This window comes from Anopheles gambiae, chromosome 3 (assembly GCF_943734735.2).
Source record: "Anopheles gambiae chromosome 3, idAnoGambNW_F1_1, whole genome shotgun sequence".
Taxonomy (NCBI): Eukaryota; Metazoa; Arthropoda; class Insecta; order Diptera; family Culicidae; genus Anopheles; species Anopheles gambiae.
The window spans coordinates 67,138,969-67,154,990 of record NC_064602.1 but is presented as its reverse complement, the minus strand read 5'-3'; the positions used below and the strand labels follow the sequence as shown (position 1 = coordinate 67,154,990).

At 43.1% G+C, this 16,022-nt stretch overlaps 1 protein-coding gene across 3 annotated transcripts; it reads right to left on the bottom strand.

The window, feature by feature from the left end:
* Positions 1-1,463: 1,463 nt before the first annotated feature.
* LOC133393450 (nucleoprotein TPR) lies at positions 1,464-11,530 on the bottom strand. 3 transcript variants are annotated; one of them, XM_061658536.1, is made up of 11 exons: positions 11,186-11,530; positions 9,331-9,707; positions 9,151-9,263; positions 8,754-9,085; positions 8,513-8,678; positions 8,108-8,448; positions 7,875-8,040; positions 7,710-7,791; positions 5,351-5,468; positions 4,017-4,197; positions 1,464-3,006 (listed from the first exon to the last, which is right to left on the bottom strand). In XM_061658536.1, the coding sequence occupies exons 1-11, from the start codon at positions 11,368-11,370 to the stop codon at positions 1,654-1,656; spliced, it is 3,414 nt and encodes a 1,137-aa protein (XP_061514520.1). In that variant the 5' UTR covers positions 11,371-11,530; the 3' UTR covers positions 1,464-1,653. The 3 variants fall into 3 exon arrangements, with proteins under 3 accessions (XP_061514520.1, XP_061514522.1, XP_061514521.1); XM_061658538.1 differs by lacking the exon at positions 11,186-11,530 and adding an exon at positions 9,836-10,871; XM_061658537.1 differs by lacking the exon at positions 4,017-4,197 and adding an exon at positions 3,547-3,878 and having other exon boundaries at positions 1,759-3,006.
* Between the last annotated feature and the right edge of the window lie 4,492 nt (positions 11,531-16,022).

The following is a 16,022-nucleotide window of genomic DNA, read 5'->3' as shown; positions in this document are numbered from 1 at the left end:
ATGTCCGTCCAACATTATCTGGAATCGTCCGGAGTCGCGCAGAGTTGGTCGGAGTCGGAGTTGACGGAAGTCTGACTTGCTCAGAATCGGGCAACGGCGGGGCCGGAGACGGCTCGCTAAGCGTTATTCTTAGAAACAAATGCCTGTCTACGACGTTCAAGTGCAAAGTGAAAGAAAAAAAAATTAAAAGAAATGAAATGCTCTGCCTCGAGAGTGACCGACTCCGACCGAATCCGAATCCGGTTGAATCCGGTCAATTCCGGTCGATTCCGGTTAACTCCTATCGACTCCGGTTCCGACTGACTTCGTCTCCAGGTGACTTCCACTCCAAACGCCGAGTCAGTCCTTGCTACGGAGGGACGGTCCAGATGAGACTTGAAGCCATGAGGACATTTTATTAAACTCGTATGAGTGGACAACTGTACTGCGGAAGCACCCAAACTAAGCTTGCGATTCCGATTTTGCCAGAGTCGGAATCGGAGTAATAATAATCGGAGTTGGATCGGGGTCATGGGTACGCTCCAAAGACTCCTTCTTTGCCTGTTCGGCCCTTTTCGTGAACTATTTTTACCAACAGGTGGATAATCCGTTCGGCTTACACGATGTCGGTCCTAATGGGAATCAAACTAATTACGTATCGAACCCTCTATTATCAGCGCAGTACCCTGCATCAAAATGTGTTTATCATACAACACATAGAGCCAATAGCGGTCCTAAAAGTTAATTGCAATACCCCAAGCGCAGAACCGCCCGGAGCAATTAGTTTGTCCATGATTTAAACATTTAATATTAACGCACTTCATCCGGTAAAAACAATTGATAGTACGAATACGAAGGAATCTTTATTCAGTTTGGGATATTTTTACCGAAAATCTATTGTCAGCTTTGTATTACAACTTCTTTTTCGTCCATTAAGTCTTGCCCCCTTCGTAGAGCGTTCTTCTATTATTCTAAAAACTGAGTTCTCAATTTAGTATCTCTCATTTGAGTAGTACCAGTAATTATTAACATTTCAGATACAGGGTTTTCCACGATTTATTGGTCAGTTCCCATGATTTGTTGGTGCGTTCCCACGATTTTTTGATAGTATCCCATAGATTTTTGGTTCGTTCCCATAATTTATTGGTATTTTCCAATTGAATATCAATACAATTGGACCAACAAATTCTGGGAAACGGCCAAAAAATCGTGGGAACGTATCAAAAAAATATGGGAACCCACCAAAAATTGATGGGAACCAACCAATAAATCGTGGAAACCCTGTAACATAGCATTTCATAAGAATTTCCTACAAATTCAAGAACATCTTAAATATGTGCGAAACATTAAAAAAAATCCGTACCAATCAATAAAAAAACATAAAAAAAAACCTGTGGGCAGCTGGATAGCGTGGAGTGGTTCAAAATGTAACTGAGCTTACATTTCGATCAATTTTAAGATTACTATTGAAGAAAAAGTGGGTATTTGATGAAATTTTTTATTCATTTTTCAGAACATGGCAATCACTACAAAAACGCCCAACATAAGGCATAGGCTTCAAAATAGGTAAGCACATACACTTACGGTAAAACAATTGCAAACCCCACAGCATACACCCCCCAAACCAAACCAAAAGCCACACGAACCATAAAACCCTTATTCTGCGCAACCGGATCACACCGGATTGGGACTGGCGGCATCGTAGTTCTTCAGCACGGTCGACGTTGGCGAGGGCGTTTGGCTGATGTCCGGACTGCTGCCAAACAGGCTCGGGCTGCTGATGCTGATTAGCTTCGGATAGCTCTCTATTGGCTGGAAGCCGCACGTTTTCGGCAGCTGCTGCCGGGGCAGACCGTTGTTAGTTGTACAGCAGACGCGGTACGGTTGTGGTGGCGCCTTATCGTCCTGCACCGGACGGTTGCTTGTATCGCTGTCCGTTGGCTCCTGCCCGTGAGGATGCACCGGAACGCGTATTCCCCACAGCTCGGTTACCTTCCTTCTGTTCCACTGTGACTGCAGATTTTCCTGACTGCTGCTTGCCGCTTCCGGTGGCGCTAGCCGGTGCCGGTACGGATGGTGCGGATGGGGCTGATGCTGCTGCTGTTGTAGGGGCAGAAACTTGCGTTGGGGATTGTGATGGAATGACGGCAGGTGCTGGTGCGGGTGCGACGGCTGCAGGTGCAGGTGCAACGGGCTGCTGCTGTACGGTGCCGGTTCCGGTGGCGTAGCTGGACTCATCATAAACTTGCTCAGGGGCGTACTGCTGTGCATCATATGGCTGCTGATAGCCCTGGTACTGCTGCTGATCGTATGCCTGCTGCTGGTCGTACTGCTCTGCATAGCCTTCGTACTGCTGCTGATCGGTGTACTGCTGTTGCGCAGCATCGTATCCGGCTGCAGATTGATCGTCCAGCGGCGCATACTGCTCTCCTCCGGCTGGGTACGCGAACTCTCCGTACTGTCCCTGGGCGGCGTACTGCTGCGATGGGGCGGTGTCAGCACCATCCGCTGCCCCGTACTGTTGCGATCCGGCCAGCGATTGCATGGATTGGCGCGAGGCTCGCTGGTCGGCGACGGATTCGCGCGACAGTCGGCCACTGCTGCCCGATGCTCCACCGCCTCCGGCTCCGGTGCTGTCCGGTTTAGTGGTGTCGCTGGTTCGGGACAGCCGCTCCGGTTCCACAGCACGTCCATACTCTGGCTCCTTTGAAACGGTTCCGGATCGCACCGCGTCCTCGTTGGTGACGGAGGAGCGCGACAGCCGGGACTCGCTGCGCCTAGGATCGACATAGTCGGCGACGGAATTGTTTCGCGACAGTTCGGGCGGTTGCTTCGGCTGGGAAGCGCCGTACTGCCGATCGGAGGTGCGTGATTCCGGTCGGGAGGATTTGCCGCCACTGTTTCCGTACGCTCGTCCAGCTGTGCCGGCGGTTGATGCATCATCGTATGTGTCCGCTGGCAGGGTTCTACCGTTGGCGGTTGGGTACCGGGCGGCGGTGCTACCGGGCCGTGATCCTGAGTTGACCGCTGTGGAAGAGAATCGGAAAATTAGTGAAATTTCGTGATGGTGCTTTCAAGCATAAAGAAGGGAAAATGCAGCCCGGGGTTGTGTTGCAGTGTCGATGAACTCGATTTTCCCTGTGCAATGCAGAACCAAAACAAAAAATCCAAAGCTAGGTCAGCCTGTGCTTCGAGGGGAAATTTTGTGTGCCACGAAACGCCAACGGCAATGCGCAGCCCTCTTGCGTGAGAACTTTCGGTAGCTTTGTGCAACCGACCCACAAACGGGGCACACTCGGCACTCTGTTGCCGTGGTCGTGGTGATTAGGAACATTTTCAACAAACAATAAATCGCCCCAAAGCGTAAGAATTATGCTAATAAACTTGCGGAATCGATCTTGCGAGCGAAGCAAACAACGCACGTTTTCCCATGGTAAGGTGAGAATGGGAACTACTGGAAGGTGGCCCCATAGCCGTGTGTGTGTGTGCGCGTGGTATGTGACTTCCTACGCGTGAGGGTGGCAGGCGGATGTCTTATTTTTGTGCAAGAGTCGTCCATGTCGGTACCTTCGTAACTGTTCACATCATCACGCACAATCGATTGGTTTGGGGAGGGGCTTGAGTACGCTGCGGTTGCGCTTGCATCAGGCGCTACAGTGGAACCGACAGCAGCAGCAGCAGCGAGAGCGCCACCGTAACTACTACTGCCGTTATCAGCCTGATTGTACAGCGATGCCTGCAGCTCATTGGTATAGCGATTGTCATCCATTGCGGGATTGGTCGAAGCGTACGGATTAGTGTCGTTGCTAGTAGTAGTATTAGTAGCGTTAGTGGGATTGGTAGTATTAATATGCTTTGAGAGATATTCTAAGTTTTCCTGCAAATAATCTATCTCCTGCCTGGGTACATCACAACCATTCAATAGGAAGAGAAGGTTTATAAAGAGAGAGAGAGAGAGAGAGAGAAGGAGAGAAAGAGAGAGAGAGAGAAAGAGAGAAAGAGGAAAGTTAGAAGGGTTTTCCGCCCCGTCACCGTACCTGTTCGTGCTTCCATGCGGAAGCATCGTCATCGTTCAACGGTTCATCTGGCAGATCTTCACCGTAGCTCGCCCCACTAGACTTCCGAAATGCGGGACTGATCTGTTTGTAGTTGTGCCAGATCTGCTTCAACCGTTCCATCAGTTCGGAATTCGTTTGGCGTAGCTCACGCTTCTCCTCTCTGCCAGGCCGTGTTTCGGACATTTTGGATTCAAATGAAAATGGCGTGATGAAACGAACCGGTAAAAAAGCAAGCAAAACATGAGGGATGATGAACGGGTGTACTAAGGATGAGTACTAACAATGGGGCTAACTAAGCGTTTAGTGGCTATTTACAAAAAAATGGAAATTAAAGAAGTAAGAGAATGCGGTGCAACAAACGGCACTCGGGAACAAATGGGAAATACGTACTATCTCTTCCATAAACCCTAGATTTAACGCTAGGAAATGAAGCGTTGAAGGAGTGTGTTAGAGTGTGGTACAAATGCTGGTCCTCTTAGTGAGGCTCTGCTCTTAAGACACCGTGTCACGCTGGTCTTCTCCGGAGCTATCGTTTCCGGTAGCTTGGCGACCAATGCGTACGTTGACACCGATCTTAATAGGGTGCAATGGTTGGCCGCACTGTATGGTTGGCCCTTCGCTCAACGTGTTCCCTTTGCCATCGGTTACTGTCACAAAGGGACGCGAGCAGGGGTGAGTATCGTTGCAGTTGGTGCTGTTGGTTGTTGCCACAAATTGCTGATGGCTGATCCGGGATGCTTTCGTGGTGGTGTCCAATTCCCGGTCTGGATTCCGGCGACGGGTAGCGGGTTGGGCAGCGTTGTTGGCAGTGTTCGTAGATGGAGTTAGTATCCGTGAAACGGACTCGTTTCCTTCGCTCGCGCCTTGTGAAGTAGATGCGAAGGGGGCGGGCGTGTGTGTGTGGAACGAGCAGAGATGGATGGGATGATGATGGAGATGACGCGCGGGGGGCATGGTGAATGGAGGATCCGGTGTTAGTATAAGGGATGTCAACGCGTGCAGTAAAATCCAACACACACAGAAGTGCAAAACACAAACCACTAGAGGGTAGTTGTTAGCAAGCAGTGTGAAAAAAACGGAACAAATAATGTCCTTTCTAATTTACTCTTTTTAGAATCTATGTCAAACTAAAGATAAAAGCTTACTAAAGTGCTTTCAGTGTAGGAAGAAAACACCATTTTGCGTATACAATATGTACCATTTACAGAAAACTCAAACCAACTCAATTTAATGCATCTTTTCAAGCAGCAAATGCACGAAACAGTTAATACAAAACAAAACAGGACAGTTAACAAGACTGTTTCTTCAAGTACTTATGCTTCTGTGTGGTGTCCTCTAACTTATGCGTCAAGCTTTTGCATTCTGCAGTTAGTTTTTCCATGAGCTGTTTTTGATCTTGTATCATGCCCTCGAGTTCGGAAACGGTGTTGGCTGGAACGGCGTGACGCGCAATGTGTGTACCGGAAATAGAGAGAGAGCGAAAAGAAGAACATTGATTTGAGCGGTTACGGTCGGAAGTTTACTTCATGTTGCGTGATAGTTGCTTATGGCAAGGAAGCTTAACTAGACAAGTCTCCATGGTTTAATGAACAGAAAACTGATCGATCTCTTCATAATAGACATTTTCTGGTACGACGTACTCGCAATCTGTTTCCAAAGTGTTTTTTTTTCAACGGTTCACAGTGTAAAATAGCTCATGGATAAACTATTGAGAACGATTCCGTGATTGTTTTGTTTTTGCATAACGTTTAAAAACTGTTCAAATATTCGATTAAAACGTAATGAATGTTGCAAGTGCACCTATCACACTACGGCAGTATATTGAAACATTCATCGTGAAGATGGGGCGGATATCGTATTGAAAACTTGAAAATTGAAAACACACTGTGGTTATTGAATAATTTTGCTATAAAATTATATCTAAGCAAAAGCAGCGTGCTTGTACCGAATAATTTGTATTTTTACTTGAAAATCAAATGAGTATGGGAAAATCTATTCAAAGCCACTGAGGGCATACAAGGAATTGGGCCATTGGACAGCTTTTACATCTGAATTACTGTTGATAGTAAAACATTCTAAGGTTTAATTTATTGAAAACTTTACTTTAATAATGCAAGTTGATATTTTATAAGCCACTTTTACAAACTCGAGCGAAGAGGAACGATTGTTGCAGTTGCTTAGATACAACTTCACTTCATTTATTTCATGAGCACCCTGCTCAGTAATGCGTATATATTCTAAAAACATCCAATGAAATCACCATTTAATTTCATTTTTGGCGATCGCTTCGATTCTTCGTTTGCGCTTCGATCGAGTTTGGGAAATTGGCTGAATGCGTTAATGAAAATCATACATTAATATACTATCAATTAATATTGTTTTATACAGACTGGATAATTAATACAGATACTGGATAATTAGCAACAATTTGGATGATATTTAGCAATTTATTCGAAACATATGATATCTATACACGATCCTGCTGAATACGAATTTATCAAATTTCTTTACATACTATATCATACAGCAGGTTAATGAATTTAATGTTCAATTCAACGTTTAAGTAAAAGCGATGTGAATTTAAAAGTTAACCAACACCTTTACTAAGTGAAACAATTCCTCAAGCATATTCTTTAAAAAATCCGAAAGAAAATATTTTATAGGAATCGAGGGTACATTTCTGGTAGTGAAACTCTTTATACCAAACTATAAAAAATCAATATTTGTGAATTTCTATTTTATCTCATTTTTATTATGTGTTTTGATTTCATGAAATAATCACATGGAATGATACACATATTAAGAAGTGTCAATTTATAGCCCATGTCTCATATAGAGCAATTCCCAATTATAAACACTGTAAAATTTCTGTATATCTAATATTATGACGCTAAGCTTCTGATTTTTTTTTGTTTGAATATTCTGCAAAGCATAAAACTGCCTGAGCCAGAATAGAACCGGTAAAGCAAGATATTTCTAATATTATTCTCTATTATAAAATATCGCTGTATTTTGAACATTTAACCTAACATAATTGAATGAAATAATGAAATTATAAGCATATGCAATGTACAATACAAGATCACAATTTTCAACTTGGTACTGCTAAAATGGTACTAAACTCAACTATAATGTCTCTAAGGCAATTTTGACTGTAATACCATTAAGTCAGAGATAGACAAGAATGTTAGTGGTTTAAGGCAGACCTAGACAGATTACTATTTTGTCTCAGAAGAAGAAAAAGAGGAAGAACATTGTATACAATTCTCAGCATACTCAAATTGCCCTTTGCTCCCATGCTTTAACTGTGAACCCTGCACAGCAGCGCAGCTAAAAGCAAACTTGTACACCCGCAAATAAGAACATAATTTTTTACTAACAATGAATAACTGGCACTAGAATAGCTAACACCAACAGACAACAAACCAGCCTGTGCAGGTGTATATATTGATTGCAAATGATACAAACAAAAAACAATAAGATGCACATTGCGATGGGAACAATGACCGATGTTTTGCAGCATTGATGTGTTAACTGAAGTGGCTTGTGTGAGACTCTGGGTAAAATTTAGGCTTTCAATAGCTTACCCATAGCGTGATTCGTACAATTTGAATCATGAACATGAACACAATTGAACATTAGACGGATAGAGTGTGAACAGTGGTTACTTACTGTGTTTCGCCTCCATGTCGGATATGATTTTTGCCAGCTCCTTGGAGGGTCGAGTTTCGCGGTTAAGCTCGCCAAGCGTTAGCTGTAGTGGAAGATAAGCATTGTTGATTATTTATTTAGAATAATGCATCTGAATTGTCCGAAGAGCGTGATCCGCTACCATACCTCTTTCTCTAGCGAAGCGACATCATCGGCAAGCTTAAGATTTTCTCGCTTGGAGTGCAACAGGTCAGCATCGGCACGATCGAGCCGTTGGCGGAGGGACGTTATTTCGGCATTCAAACGAGACACTTCCACCTTTGATTGACGTTCGGCACGCTCCAATTGAAGTCTGCCATGCAAATGGGATTAAAGCAGATTTTTTGAATAGAAAAATAAAAAACCGCTAAATAACATACCTCAAAGAAGTAATTTCCTGCTCGAGCGACTGCTTTTCTGCGCTGGCCTGGTTTAGATCGGACATAAAGATGGCCGACTTGTTCTTCAGCTCCATCTTTAGCTCGTCTATTTGTGAGCTCTTTTGATTAAGCTCACGCTTATAGTCCGATTCGATGCGCTTCATACGTTCCACCTCTAGCTGCAACTTGGTGGCATGTTCCCACTGGCTGCTAAGGTCTCCGCCCAGCTGATCCACGTGGTAGGTATAGCGCCGTTCGGCACTGGCCCGCTCGTCTGCGATGCGTTTGGCCATCTCGTGCTGTACCTCACGCACTCGCTCATGCTGACGCTCCAGTTCATCCTGTAAGAAAGTGAAAACATACTCAGTAACTTGCCCTTTTTTTAATTTCAAATTTTCATCACACCTTTAAACGACGAATTTCAATTTCTGCTTGATTACGTTCGAAGGCAACCTGCTCAATCATATCACGACTTCGTTGTGATTTGCTGAAATTGCACGCCTCCGAGTCCTTTAGCTGATCGATCGACAGCTGTAGCTTACGAACCGTTTCTTCTAGGTTTTGTTTGTCACTGGAAAAAGTCACAGACACAAATTTTGTAAGTCATCATTTTAAACAATTTTTTAACCAAAATCAGTTTACTTACCGCTGTAGATTTTCCACCTGCTTCCGATAGGCGTCTGCATTACCCACATCACTCGCCCCGTGCAACAGTTTGCGCTTATTCTCCTCATTCTCGTTGAACAGCTTCTTCAGATCGATCTGTGACTGGGCCAGCTGCGCTTCGAGCTCGCTGATGCGTGACTCAAACACAATGCTTGGCCCGGAAAGGTGCCCTTTGCCACGCTCCGCATAGTCGACATCCTCGCTTTCGGATGAGTCGAGCTGATACAGAGCCTTTGAACGGGATCGATCATTGAGCGCTTCATTCTCCGATACGACTTCCTTCACTTTCTTCAACAAAGTTGAAAGCTCTTCCTACAAATGTGTAATCTGTTTTAGTGAAATGGTTTTATGTTTTACTAGATATTGTGAGCACCAACCCGACAGTACTGAGATTCACGTTCCAGCTGTTCGATGTAGCTTTCTTGCTTTTCAATAAATCCCAACAGCTCAGGCGGTGGTTGTGCCACCTCAAGGCTCTGCGCTGCAAGTACTGTAGCAAACGATAAGAATGGGATGCACTATACTCAATTGCACTGGTATTTTACATTGAATCTTACCCGATGGAGCTGGATGTAAGCTAGAGTTAGACAGTGCTGGTTTCAGCGCTCCAACTTGCCCAACCGATAGGTCCTTGTTGAGAAAGCTGTACCTTCGACTCACCGGACCGCCCCCGTAGCGTGATACAGCGGTGGACGGAAAGTATTTGGACACCTCCGTTATGGACGGCCGCTCAATGACGGACTGACTGTCGGACACTTCTGATTTGCCATCGTCGACGCTGCGATAGTAGAAGGTTGTGGGTGCCTTTGTCGGCTCGTACGCTTCCGTCAGCAGGAACTTCAAGCGGTTAACAGCCTCACGATAGGCATAATCCGTGAAATCGAAGGTTTTCTTCTTGTACAGCGGTGTCTCAACCTTTTCGGTTGATGTTTTTCTGTTTTGGGGAGGAAAAATGATGCATATTTGTAATCGACACGGTCTGTGGCAGGTTTACCAGTTTCCATAAAGTAATAGAAGCGTGTAGGAATCGAAATGTTTCACTATCAAAATGAACTTTATTACTCTGTATCCATGATTATCGGGTTATTACTGTAATACACACTACACTACATTCATTTTTGTAACTAAATTGTCATCAAAAATCACAATTTACACATTACAGTCCGTACTACGCAACAGAATGAAGGTGTCATTTTGCTTCGCAGGAAATCGTATGCGTCTGTTTGGCTAGCGTAAACAACGATCGCCATGGCGCAGGTTGCCCCTGACAACGCATATGTACACGCGCTTGCGCACGGTGTCATTACTGGGTAGCATGCGATCCTCCTCGTCGAAATGCGCTATCGCTTTCAATGGGACAGGGAAAGTTGTTGCATGTTCAAGAATTTGCACACTGTTTTTTATGTTTGCACCATTTGAATGGAAGACATTTTTAGGGTAGTATGACTGAAGCAAAATTATTTGAAACGATTTTAAATTTGGAAATATTTTTTTTGTAACATTGGTATTTTGTAATGTAAGGTGTAACTCAAAGCACAGCCCATATATTAAAATTGAATTATGAATGTCCATTATGAAATTTTATCAAACTGTAGGATTTAAATAAATCGTTTAGAGAACTAATGGGTGACTTTTCCGTATTTTACGCATAAAATCAAACTACAAAGGGACAACTTTGAATACATTGGTTGACAAACGAAACGAACATCGGTTGACAAACGAAAAAGACTTTAACAAAGATGTTACTTTAAAGAACCACTGCTCATTTTTCTTCTTGCTTTACGGTGCAACAATAGCCCTCTAAGTAAGTTTTTCACTAAGACCACGTCAAGACAAGTAAGTCCGGTGAATTGGTTGATATCTCAGTTGGACATGTTAGTATGACTTGTATTTAACGGCTACAGAACCGGCCTGATGATGAATTAAAGAAAGAATTGAGAAATTTGATGAACTTGGATTAAAAGAGGTAGTGATACAAAATTTCAAAAAATGTAATATTTGTTCCTAATTAGCATCGAAAACTATATTTTTATAAAGTGTTTTAAAGGTTTTTAACAAAAAATAACTCGGAGTTAAAGAGGAGCGATGCAACATTTACAAAATTGTAATATTGTTTATCCTTAATTACAAACTGTTTTAATTCAAACAGCTTTTGATATAAAGGATTTTAACGAAACAGTATGGTTTTTACAAAACTGTGCTTTAGATCTTAGTTATAATTCTCTAACGTAGGATTATGACTTATTAATTCAGGATTCACTGCAAATGCATTTCACATGTGCTAATTTGATAAACATATTGTTAATACACCACATCTCTGTTAAACGTATGAAACACAAATTTCACTATCCAGTTGTTCACTATTCTATGAAACCAACTTAATATTTTGCCGCAAATTAGCTTTTTCCTTGCCTTAGCTTCGGTTTCTTCACTTTGGGCGTTATCACGTCTTTGTCGAATGCACTTTTTGAGCGTACTCCGGTTGCGGTCGAGCTGTATCCTTTGCTGCCGAGATAGCCGAGTGACGAGTACGGTTTCGAACTATAGCCTAAGTATCCGAGTGAATCTGCCGTATTTAATCCGTATCCAGTTTTCATTGTGCGACGTTGTGTGCTGGTACTATTAGACAGTCTTTATTACAGAGTCTTTCAAACATTCACTATCACACACTACCAATTGAACTTAAACTACAATTTCCACTTTCACCTACTCGGCAAATGGGAAGCCGAGCCTGTCTAGCTAAACTTCGCGAGCTACCGGAACTGAAGAACCCGCGGACAAGACATGTCAGCCTTTTATAGGCAGCCGGCTTGCTACAATATGGGAATCCTTATCCCACTGTCGTCCTTTCGCACGCCTTGCCCAAATCAACAACGTCCTTAGCAACAGACAAATACACGAGCAGCATTCATCGTCCGATCGATCGTTCCATGCTTGGGTCTATTCGTTATAAACGCTTGTTAGCATCCGCAAGCAAAGCAGCAACATTCCTTCAGTCACATGCCCACTGCAAATGCGACGATCGACGGGTGCTCCCCGTCGGTCGGTTAACCGTTCCATTTGGGGCCATTTCCTCGGCAAGCACCTCTGCCAATGATTAATCATAGTTGCGTGCAGGGCTAGCATAAAACCCGCGAACGTGGGGAAAGGATAAAGGATTTGGATGGCAAAACTTTTAGGACGAACTTGAGCGCCGCCCGCGTTTGAGTTGACTGAAGAAGCTTTTATGATAAATAAAAAAAAATGGCACAGAATTTATGTGTCGCTATCGTGAAGAGACTGTCCGGGAAATCCACAGCCATTTAGTGCGCATCGATTTCATGTTTTATTGTGTTTTTTTTTGTGGTTTTACATTGCCCAGTGGTTCCAACGGTTCATGGAAAAGCGCACCTTTTATGGGAACTTGCAAACTGTTTGTCGTTTCGGTTTTCAACGAACCGGTGAAGGCGATTAGGTGACATTTTGTGATGATGGAATAGAATTGGGATACATGTGATGCGGATGTACATTAACAAAAAAACATTCATTGAATCTATTGTAAATCTGTATTTAAAAATAGCTTTCAGTACAAAACGATAGTTCTTGAGAAGTTAGTAGCATAGGAAGCTTTTGTTTTTCACTTCATAGTTTTGGATTTTTTTGATAGATTAATGAGCATATGAGAAATATGTTACCTCTGGATAATATAGAACGGTCTTGTTTATTAATCGAAAAACTTTATACTCCTATACTTATTGAACTACTTTGTACAGTAACGGAAAAATGAGCATGTTATTAATGGCTCCGCTTGTAAATCCTTTCGATTATCAATTGTCTTCTATATTTTATCGTTCAGCTGGCCAATACAATAAAAAAGCGCCTGCCACATATGAAAGCGTCATAAACTATACGACTATATGTGAAGGGCTCGTACGACACACATTTAGAATCATTCGTACGTACCACTTGACATTCGAATGTAATAAAGAAATAAATATGGAAAACTACTCTCCAGCAGAAGCGTTCACGCTTGTAGTGCTAGGTCAGTGATCGGAGGAGGTGTATCCCAAAGAGGCTTGGCATGGAATGAAGGAACATTTGAACGTTTACAAAAAATAATAATAATAATCAAATTTTATCAAACAATATTCCACTGCATCAATTGAGCTTACCACGGAAGCGAGGTGGACGGAACCCGCATATACCAGGAATAACAACATTCGTCCTCTTGGCGAATCGATATCGAGCAGAGCGCAGCTCTCTTAAACACAGCGAGCCTCATATCGTGCAAGCTGGTAATCCTCCGGATCTGACCACCAACCATGGCCACCAACTTCAGAATCGTGGTAAGACAACTGGCATATTTATCACCGAAATATGTAACAAACACCACTTCATGTACAATTAATAACATGCTTGTGAACAGGCTACCAGATATCAAAGTAGCACAAACATATCCACAACTCTGCTGGACCAGAATCTGGGAAAATATTAGACTGAGAAAGATTAGACTTAAATATTGGACTGAGAAGGACTTCCGATCAATTTTCGTGTTGTCCTCAAATGAAAAGTCTGGAACACAAATTTGCTTGCTGTAGAAGAGTATGTTTATGTTTATGTTTATGTTTATTTGTCTATCGATTGACAATAATGCCCTCTCGAACCATTTTAGCAATATTTTACAATGAGTTCTTTACAATGGATTACAATAACATAGAACATAAAAATGTGCACTATGGAACCAAGTTTAACACAGAAACACGATCATTAAACTCAGTTGGCGAAATCATCGGCTCAAAAGCGTCGCTGACTGCGTTGAAAGCACGGCACATGAGTAGGAACGGGTCAGAGGAGCCAAATTGCGTTCTACGGTCGTCGAGGGCCAACATTGCCCGAGTCCGGAGCGGCCTGGCCGGAACGTACAGGTTGATGGCAGCCAGTAGCGGCGGCTCGGGCATTGTGGCAGCAAGAAATAGTTTCAATAGCTCCAGGAGGCTCTTATCTCTTTACTGGTCTACATTTTCCATAACTAGCAGGAGTTAGTCCGGGAATGCGTATATGTCTTCTTAGATTGTTTGCTAACTATATTTTCCACAACGTTGATAACAACGATGAATCGATCAATTTTTGATGGATTCCCATATTTTTTTGGTGCGTCACCACGATTTTTTGGCCGTTTCCCAGAATTTGTTGGTTCAATTGTATTGATATCCAATCGGAAAATTCCAACAAATTATGGGAACGATCCAAAAATCTATGGGATACGACCAAAAAATCGTTTGAACGCACCAACTAATCATGGGAACTGACCAATAAATCGTGTGAAACCCTGTATTGTTTTATTACAACGTTATGCAAAACATTAAAACAATCCAGTATAATAGAATTGAGCTCTGTTTGTATTTTTATTTTATTTTGTATGATCTATGTCTACATTTTTGGAGACCAATTTCAAGAGTTTTCATTATGACTAACATTATACTTATACTTTGAAACAACAGTTCAAACTGATGGCCTTTAGTGGAATATTTTGTGAAATAATAGTGCATAATTGAAATTGAAAACGTTTATAAAATGCCACCCACTCTGGTAGGTGCACGAAATATTCACATAAAAATAATCCATTTTCCATTAAAGTTAAATGAAGTACGCGCCATTTAGCACGCGCCAACTGAACGATCAAGGTTACTGGATCAATATCGAAAGGTGACGCCAACAGCTATCTACTAGCCCGAGAAGGCCCGTAAATATCTTTCCCATTACAAAACACCACCCTTTCCTGGGCAGTGTTAAAACGCGAATTAATTTTTAGTAGCCAGAAATATCCGCCCTAAAGCTAAACTGTTGCATGCTTTAACTGCACTTGGGATCGAATGCGAACTGTCCATTCTTGGGGCCTCACTCTCAATAAAAGAGTAGGCGTTCTAATTGGTTCAAACTTTGAACGTTACAGCACGTGATAACGCGTTTGCTGTGTTACTTCAAGACTTAGATACGCTTTTCCTCCTTCCCATAACTGGCGGGGAAATATTTTAAATTTTTGTTTCCTACGACACTATCGAAGCGATGCTGCGCCCTTATACCTTATGCCCTTCGATCGTGATTTTCTGGCAGCAAACAGTTCAAAGCTCTTGTCGCGTCATTCCCACTTTTTCCGGAACGTGTCTCTAATCGTTCGTGAACGTGAGCTGCCTAAGACGGGGAACGATGCGTACTCTACATTGCCGAGGTTTCGGAGTACAATCGAAAACCAATAAATAACAATCAACACGGCCAATATAATGCAACCGTGTAAAGCGAGCGTTTGCAACGCATTGTGATTAATCGTCTTTATCCAGACTGTGTTACAGCGGTTACAGCACAATACTACCACAACAGTACCCCTGGTCGGTGCCGACCACCGTCTGGGTCCGTCTGGTTCTGCGTTCGGCGGTGGTGAGTGCGTCCGGTCTGTGAACGCACCTCTTGCTAATGGCCCGGTGACCATTAGCCTGCCGGAATCAAAGAGGTGCTGCGGGTACCATGTAATTGACGCATTGTCGACACGTTCGGGTGCGGTGGTCACGGTCAATCACCACCAGGGCGACGTGTCGTTTGAGCGCCAGAGTGACGTTAAATTTTACGGTAAACATGCCGACAACTTTAACTTCGATCGAGTTTATTGATTAGATTGACCTTCATACCACAACAGTTGTCAGAGCTGTGTCTCTATATAATGTTTATATATTGTAGGTAGTTTGAAAGTACCTATAACATTCTATAATTTCCCAAAAATATTAAATTTTAATGCCTAAATTTCTAGAACTACATCCATATGGTCTAGGCTTTAATCCAACCAGCTGCTAAATCCGCTCCATAACATATCTCCCTCATTCTTCTTGTACGACTCGTTTACGTTCCATGTTCCCGTCCAATCAACCTCATCTCATGTACCGCGCTGCTTATCTAAACAGTACGATCGTAAAAAAGACACTCTCAAGCGATCGATTATTGCCCACCAGCATGCACGTTACTACCCCTTAGCTCCATCGAGCTAAACCAATTTGACATTTATTGTACCGACTTAGCGCGCAAAACACCCGCGTAAGCTGCGTTACTACGAGCATTGCTTACCAGAAAACGGAAGAAAGAACGGTTCCCGCCAAACACAAAAACCGCACCGCCGGTAATATTGCACCAAATTAGTCACCCAAACATATCCCCGTGAGGGGAGCATATGGTGGAATTTAAATTATTACCTAGTGCCCCGGCCTTGTGCTGGGAGTTGCGT